Source organism: Microtus oregoni, unplaced genomic scaffold (assembly GCF_018167655.1).
Source record: "Microtus oregoni isolate MIOR12 unplaced genomic scaffold, Mior012 000046F_ref0000063, whole genome shotgun sequence".
Classification (NCBI taxonomy): Eukaryota; Metazoa; Chordata; class Mammalia; order Rodentia; family Cricetidae; genus Microtus; species Microtus oregoni.
Window position 1 is genome coordinate 13449338 of NW_024543220.1, and position 8225 is coordinate 13457562.

General features: G+C 51.8%; 1 protein-coding gene across 1 annotated transcript in view; it reads left to right on the forward strand.

Annotated features, from left to right (window-relative positions):
* The window catches only part of Ppard (peroxisome proliferator activated receptor delta), a 71052-nt gene extending 68731 nt beyond the window's left edge, over positions 1-2321 (forward strand). The window contains exon 8 of the mRNA XM_041634792.1: positions 420-2321. Within this exon, the coding sequence (XP_041490726.1) occupies positions 420-667 (248 nt within the window). The 3' untranslated portion in view covers positions 668-2321. The remainder of the gene's footprint in view (positions 1-419) is intronic.
* Positions 2322-8225: the final 5904 nt, after the last annotated feature.

Sequence of the window (8225 nt, forward strand, 5' to 3'; positions counted from 1 at the left end):
TTATGTCACAGGCAGTTATTTGTGGATGATGGAGAGATTTCTGTATTACTTTTCCTTTTTTTCTAGCCCAGTATAACACACAGGTAAGCCTGCTCACCCACAGGGGCAGTGAGCTCACTGCAGGCCAGAGCCATCCTGGTCTGCAACTCATTTGGTCCTCTCAGCAACCTGGGTCAAGGACACTGAAGCTCAGAACCACAAACAGGATCTGAGTTCAAGTACCAAGTGTCCTAGCCAGGAGCTGGCCCTGCCAGACCAGGAAAAATAATTGGTCAGAAACAAGACGGGTAGAAAGACGGGGCGGGGACTGGAATACCCAGGGGTGGAGCCAGTAACAAGGCAAGGCCTAGAGACCCCCAGTGGGCTAGCAGGTTCCTCTGCCCTGGCCTGAGACTCCACTCTTACCCCGTCTTCCACAGACCGGCCAGGCCTCATGAACGTGCCGCAGGTGGAGGCCATCCAGGACACCATTCTGCGGGCTCTGGAGGTCCACCTGCAAGTCAACCACCCTGACAGCCCATACCTCTTCCCCAAGCTGCTGCAGAAGATGGCCGACCTACGGCAGCTGGTCACTGAGCATGCCCAGATGATGCAGTGGCTAAAGAAGACAGAGAGCGAAACCTTGCTGCACCCCCTGCTCCAGGAAATCTATAAGGACATGTACTGAGGCATGCAGCCCAGGCCTCTCCGGGCTCCAGCTGCACCCAGCCGTGGGACTGTTGAGAGTAGCAGCCCACAAGTACTGGGCACAGCCCAGGCAGCTGGGGCCCGTTCACAACACTCCAGACACGTGGCCCAGACTTCCACCTTCCCTCCTGCTGCCCATGTCTCCCCAGCACCCCTGCTCTTCCCCCTTGCCTTCTGCAGCATCCTCCTCCTCCCAGCCTGTCCCCATGTCTGTCTGATCCATGTCAGTGAGGCAGTTGGCACACTCACTGTCAGCCCGAACAGGACCTCTGCCTTTGCCCGCTCTCCCGGGAGCAGTGGGTCCTGCACCGGCCCAGTCCTGCCTTGCCTCTGTCTCCATCTTCAGTGACCTGAGCCATCCAAAGAAACACTAAGCTCTGGGCCCAGCTTTCCTAGAAGCTTGGCCTGGACTGACTGCTGTCCCAGGCTGTGGTCACCATCACAGGGCTCCTCCTGCAGAGGGGAGTAGGCAAGGAGCCTGGGCCGGGAGCCAGGTTTCTCTCCCAGACTGTCTCCTCAACCCAAGGCACCCCGCCCCAACTCTGACACCTTCCATTCTTCTTTCCAGTGTTCTAGGCCATTGCCACTGATGGCCCTTGCACTGCCCTGGGGATACGCCCTCCAGATGGGGTCCCACACCCCAATTGAAGTACTGATGCCCAGGACTCAGGTTTGGGTCCCAGGGTTAGAGGCCAGACAGCACATGGGGAAGGCTGTCTATCAGTACCCCGCTGGCCTCCACCCTGTAGCTGCATTCAAGACTGGCAGAACCCTTTGCGAGGAACAGGACCATAGCTGCCCTTTCCTCTGTCTGGGAGACGCTGGCGCACCCGCCCCCTGCAGCTGTCTCAGTCACCACAGGACCCCCACCCTGCTCTCCACAAGGTAGCTAGGAAACAGCTGTGCCCCCGTGCCTAGGTTGGTGATGTGTGAGCGGGCAGGGGTGTCGTGCCAGCTCACAGGCGGAGTCGCCAGGGCTCCTCTGACCAGTCCTTCTCTCATTCACACACCCATCCCCGTGGCCGCCTTTTATGCCTGGCTGGTCACCAGCTCCCAGCTGCTGCTTCAAGTGGCATGGAGCTTGCTGGGTGCTCCCATCCTCTGCCCAGCCCCCTCCAGGCTCTCCTGAGACCAAGAGCTGAGGCCAGGCCCATCCTGCCCAGACCCACGGGGAGCCAGCAGCCAGACTCTCAGAGAAACGCAGTGGAAGCCTGGGCTTCAAGCCCTGGTGTCCTGGAACCTGTCTGATGGTCCTTTGTCCCCAGGGCCTTGGCCATCAGACCACAGCTCTGGAGGGAAGTGGCTTGGAAAGGGGACAGAATGTTCCTGCCAATGCAGTGACCTTCCATTGCCAGATTATCCCTACTAGCACACTCCCTGCCCCACCTCCACTGATCAGGTCTTGGGGTCCTTGTCCCTGCGGGGCCCAGGCTGTGGATGGAGCTGCATTCCCTGACCCGCCCTGTCCCCGCCCCCACCCAGGTCTGGTGCTGAGGATGCAGTTCCTCTCAGGGTCTGAAGTCTCCAAAACTAAAATGTATATTTTTGCTAGGAGCCCCAGCTTCCTGTGTTTTTAATATAAATAGTGTACACAGACTGACAGAAGTTTAAATAAATGGGAATTAAGTATTTAAGAGTTGACTCGAAGCCAACTGAGTTCTTCATGCTATTCTGAGTACTGAGGGATACCTCTTCCATATCCAGGGCTGTCAGCATGGAGGCCAAAGGAGGCTCCTGGTGCTAGCCTAGGGTCTGTTCTGTTCCTCCCTGCTCTCCCCGTATCACCTCTCAGTATGTGGGTACCAAGGGTCTGAGGGGGGAAGAATCAACATGTTCGGAAGGGCCAATAACATTGGGGTACCAGGGGAAGGATCCCCCAGAGGCTGTGAGGCCTAGGCCTTAAGCGGCATGTGGGACTTAAATCAACTGGCCATGTCCCAAGAGACCATGGAGTCGTGCAGTGTGAGATGTGATTAGGGTGGGTGGAACAGGGCAGCTGCTGGGGTTGCTATCCTCCTCCCACCATGTGAGTCCTAGGGATTGAACTTAGGTTGTCAGGCTTAGTGGAAATGCCCAGACTCAGTGAGCCATCATTTTTAATCTTTATGTGTATGTCTTGGGGTTTTATTGCTGTGAAGAGACACCATGACCATGGCAACTCATAAAGGAAAACATTCAATTGGGGCTGGTTACAGTTCAAAGGTTTAGTCCATTTTTGTTGTGGGAAACATGACGTCATGCAGGCAGGCACAGTGCTGGAGAGACAGATTTGGGCTTTGGATCTCTAGGCAGCAGGAAGTAACTGCCACACGGGGCGTGGCTTGAGCTCACCCCCTAAGTGACACACCTCCTCCAACAAAGCCACACCCACTCCACAAAGACCACACCTCCTAATAGTGCCACTCCCTGTCCAAGCATGAGTCGAGGGGGCCCCATACCTATTCAAGCCACCAGTGTATGGCTGTTTTGTCTGCATGTATGCCTGCTCACCATTTCAGTGCCTGGCACCCTTAGAGACCGGAAGTGGGTGTCAGATCCCCCGGATCCGGAGTTAGAAACAGTTATGAGTCTGGGTCCTCTGCAAGAGCAGCCAGAGCCAGGTGTAGTGGCACACCCCTTTAAAGCAGCACAGGCAGGTGGGTCTGCACAGAGAGTTCCAGGACAGCCTGGGCTACATAGACCCCATCTCAAAAAGAAAGGGAAAGGAAGAAGAGCCTTCACTCTTAAGCACAGTCCTCGCTCCAGCCCTATAAGCTCTGAGGGACAAGCATGGTGCTGACATCTGTAAAGCCAGCACTTGGAGATAAGTGGCGGGCAGGTCAGCTCCAGTTCATCCGGGGCTGCAGTGTGGGAAGAGTCCAGAACTACATGAGACTCTCAAAGAGGGCTGGAGAGCTCGGCAGTCAAGTTACTGCTTTTGTGGAAGACCTGGGTTCAGTTCCCAGCCCACCACATTAAGGCTCACAGCTGCCTCTAACTGTGGTTCTAGAGGACCCCACACCCTCTTTAGCGTCTACAGACTCCTACGTACACATGATGCACACATGCCGGTCAAACATACACATAAGTAAAAGTCTATATTCAGATCTCTTAAGAAACTCTAATTCTGCTTCAAAATTGCATTTCAATGTTAAAAAAAATAAATAATTTTGACCCAATAAAAGTAAAATTTGTATCAAAAGTGCCCAGGACTATTGGCTTCTCGGTCAAGTGTTCTAACTACTGAGAGGGATGGACAGTTGTTAGAACTCAATTTACAATCTTCCTTTTGTTGGATGAGGTGGCACACACCTTTAATCCCAACACTCAGGAAGCAGAGGCAGGTGGGTCTTTATGACTTTAAGGCCAACCAGGGCTATATAGTGATGTGGGATTCCCCTCTGTGTGCTGTGAATACCATTGGTTAATAAAGAAACTGTCGGGCTGGGCGGTGGTGGCGCACGCCTGTAATCCCAGCACTCGGGAGGCAGAGGCAGGCGGATCTCTGTGAGTTCGAGACCAGCCTGGTCTACAGAGCTAGTTCCAGGACAGGCTCCAAAACCACAGAGAAACCTTGTCTCAAAAAAACCAAAAAAAAATAAATAAATAAAAAAAAATAAAGAAACTGTCTTGGGCCTGTGCAGGGAATAGAGGTAGGCGGGGAAAACTAAACTGAATGCTGGGAGAAAGAAGGAGGAGTCAGAGAGAAGCCATGTTACTGCTGCCAGAGACAGACGCCAGAACTTTAGCCGGTAAGCCACAGCCACATGGCAATACACAGATTAAAATAAATGGGTTAAATTAAGATATAAGTGTTAGCCAATAAATAAGAAGCTAGAGCTAATGGGCCAAGCGGTGTTTTAAATAATATGGTTTCTGTGTGATTGTTTTGGGGCTGAGCAGCCAGGAACCAACAAGTAGCCTCCCCAAACAATATAGTGAAACCTTGTCTCAACAATAATAATAATATTTAAATTTTTCATTTTTACCTGATTGAGTCCTCATTGGACCTGCTCACCTTTGCCCCCTCATCTCCCATACTCTTTGGACTGCCAGCTCTCTAAAAACCACACTGAGACTTACTGTTAATTATGAAAGCTCAGCCTATAGCTTAGACTTCTCCCACAAGTTCTTATAACTTAAATTAACCCATTTATACTAATCTACTTTTTGCCTGTGGCTTTTCACCTCTCTTTCATCTTGTACCTCCTGTTCCCTCTCCACATCCTTTGGCGTCTTCCCCGTTCTTCTTCCCAGAGCTCTCTCTATCCAGAAGTCCCACCTATACCTCTGGTCTAGCTACTGGCCTTTTAGCTTTTTATTAAACCAACCACAAATGACATATCATTACGCGGGGTAATCAACTATCTCACAACAGTCTAGCCCCATCAGTTAAAGTGAGTGCTGGCTTTACTCTAGTGGAAATAAAATCTTGTAAACCAACTTTGAGGCCATGCCCTTCCTTCTTCCCCATCCATCTTGGCATACAGAGAAGAGCCAAGACCAGGGGCCCAGAAGCACCTTGACCTAGGTCACATCAGATCTGGCCCCAAGCCTTGGTTCTTCTCCCACTGGATGCTCACGTTGAGCCGCACATGCCAAGCATCCTCCGATCATGACCTCACACATCCTCTCCAGCACCCGAGCTGATCACGGGTTCCCAGATGAGAACAGCTTAGACTGTTTACCTCAGAGGAAAGTCCCTGCGCACCTCCCACGGTCTCCAGGGGCCCCATGGAGGAGGCTCCTCAGGGGCCAGTGTCCCTGAACCCAGCTAGGCTGCTTAGCACCCCGCCAAGGGATGGAACAGGCACCTTAAGTCCAAATGCCACCAAGCGGGGCCCCACTCAGAACACTGTCATTTTCAGGAGCTGTCATGAGAATGGGCTCAGGAAGACCAGAAACCTGTCAGGGGAATTCTGGCATGGTTCAGCCTGTCCTTCTTTGCTTTTCCCTGTTGCTTCTTGATGGGGTTCAAAGGGTGCTTGCCAGCCTGGCATTGGGGGAGCAGCATCTACCCTGAGATCCAGGCTCTCAGTAACTCCCATGCCATGGATATTCCAACAGGTGTGATGGGAAAGAAAGTCACATGCTCAGAGTCACGCCTCGTTCAGCCCAGATCAAGTGACCTCTCTGGCTCTAACTGGCAGAACAGCTCCCCAACCTAGAGTGTCCTGATGGAGTGGGGCCTCAGACAAGCACCTCCTCATCTCCCATGTCCCCCACCCCCACCCCCATCCCGTCCACCTCTAACTGTGGTGTGACCTTGTGGCACTGATAATATTCTAATTACATGTGAGCTATACAGCACACATGTGACTTCATGGATATGAACAAGGTCACAGTGACCTGGATGGGAGGCCCGGTCCCCAGGGCTTCCCAGCATGAACCTTAGCTCTGCCAGCTTTCCACAGTGGAGGCCACAACCGTGCACACCCTTAGTCCTGCTCCTAAGCCCTCAAGACCCAGGTCACCTTGCTTTCCAAACTCCTTGGAGCCTTCTAGTACTTACTGAAGGACCCCAAAGGCTTCCTGCCCTACCCACATCCCTGGAGCAGAGCCGCACACTCGTCCTTCAGGCCTGAGATGGGGCAGCAGCTGGCTGAGGCTCCTTCCCCTTTCTAGCCATGTGGGATGAAGATCTGCTCACATCCCACCAGGACTCCAGGCTGGGGGCAGCAGCTGTATCAGGGAGAATGGCCTGGTCCCCAGCAACCATATGTGTTGGGTCTGGATCTCAGGAAAACACTGGAAAGGGAGACATTATTTTGGGTTCATCCTGGTTATTGAAAGCTAAGAATTTGAGTAAGCCAGGCAGGGGGTGTCACGGTCCTCTAGTCCCAGCACTTGGGAGGCAGAGGCAGGCAGATCTCTGTGAGATCAAGGCCAGCCTGGTCTACAGAGTGAGTTCTGGGATAGCCAGGGCTACACAGAGAAACCCTGTCTCGAAAAACTAAAATGAATGAATGAATGAATCTGAGCGTGTCTGTGGAAGGACTTCTTGGTACAGAGGAGACTGAGCCCAGAGGGAAGGAATAAGCCAGTGTTACCCCGCTGATCACGGGCTAGCTCAGGCTCTGTTCCACCTTCTCTTCCGTTTTTGTGTCAAGGCTCTACCAATTCTCTAGGCCTTCTATTAGACATTCACATTTTAGCCCAGATTCATTTGCCAATACCCGGAAGTCATCCGTTCTCCCAGGAGAACTGAGGTTTGGGCAGAGGAGGGATGACCGTCAAGACTGAGATTTGTGGGTTTTCTAAGCTCAAAGAAAAGCAGACAGGAATAAGAGGTCAAGCACTCAGAAGGACGTTTGCTGCGGGAGATTCCTGGTGCTTCTCTCCTGCACAGGGTCAGGAAGGCTCGGGATGACGACAGTGCAGACTGTTTGGGCTTTCAAGAGTGAAGACCAGGAGCTCCTTCGCCATTCACCCAGGCCCCTCCTCTCACCAACCTTATTCCTCAATGGCCTCCCCATGGCACCCCAGTCCTGATGCCCCCCAAACTCCTTGCTCTTCTTCCCTTACTGCTACCTTCCTAGTACCAGGTCCCTTACTGCTACCTTCCTAGTACCAGGACCTTGACTCCTTAGTCCTCACCTTTAGCTTTAGAATTTGGGGTTGAGCTTAGTAGTAGACTGTTTACCTAAGTGTGAGGCCCTGTGTCCAGCTGGGGGTGGGAGGTGGGGAATACAGACAGACAGATAGACCCACAGACAGACTTTAACCTGAAAGTCCTCCTATAAGTACCCCACCCCAACCTCTACTGTGGTATACTGCTTTTGTACACTATAAAGATTTGTCACTCGTACTTGTTTAATAAAACAAAGATTGGCCAGTAGCCAGGCAGGAAATATGGGCAAAGCAATCAGACTAAGAAAATTCTGGGAAGAGGAAAGGCAGAGACCCAGTCACCTGCAAGACACAGAGGAAGCAAGATGAGAATGTCTCACTGAGAAAAGGTGTCAGCCACATGGCTAAACATAGATAAGAATTATGGGTTGATTTAAGTTGTAAGAGCTAATTGATAATAAGCCTGAGCTTATAGGCCAAACAGTTTATGATTAATATAAGCCTTTGTGTGTTTCTTTGGGACTGAACAGCTTCAGGACCAGGCAAGACAGAAACTTCTGTCTACAAATGGCACCCAATGTGGGGCTTGAACCCACAACCCTGGGATTAAGAGTCCCATGTTCTACTGACTAAGCTTTTCTGACCTTCAGTTTGAGTCCCATATCTGTCTCTGGGTTTTTATTATTCGTGTTACAAATCTCCGCCTGCCAATCTGATTACTAAGAGTACTAGTGAGGTGCTGGGGACACACGTTACAGTGCCAGCTCCACTCAGAATCTTGTTGTGGGGAACACTGACTAGTTGTGTTGGGGGGGGGGGGGTCAAAGCACCATGACAAAGGAAACTCTTAAAAGAAAACTTGCTGTGGACTTACAATCCCAGAGGGTTAGAGTCCATGTCTGTCATGATAGGGAACATGGCAGCAGGCAGACAGAGAAAGGCCTTAGATCCCCTGGAAATGGAGTTATAGATGACTGTAATCTGTTGTG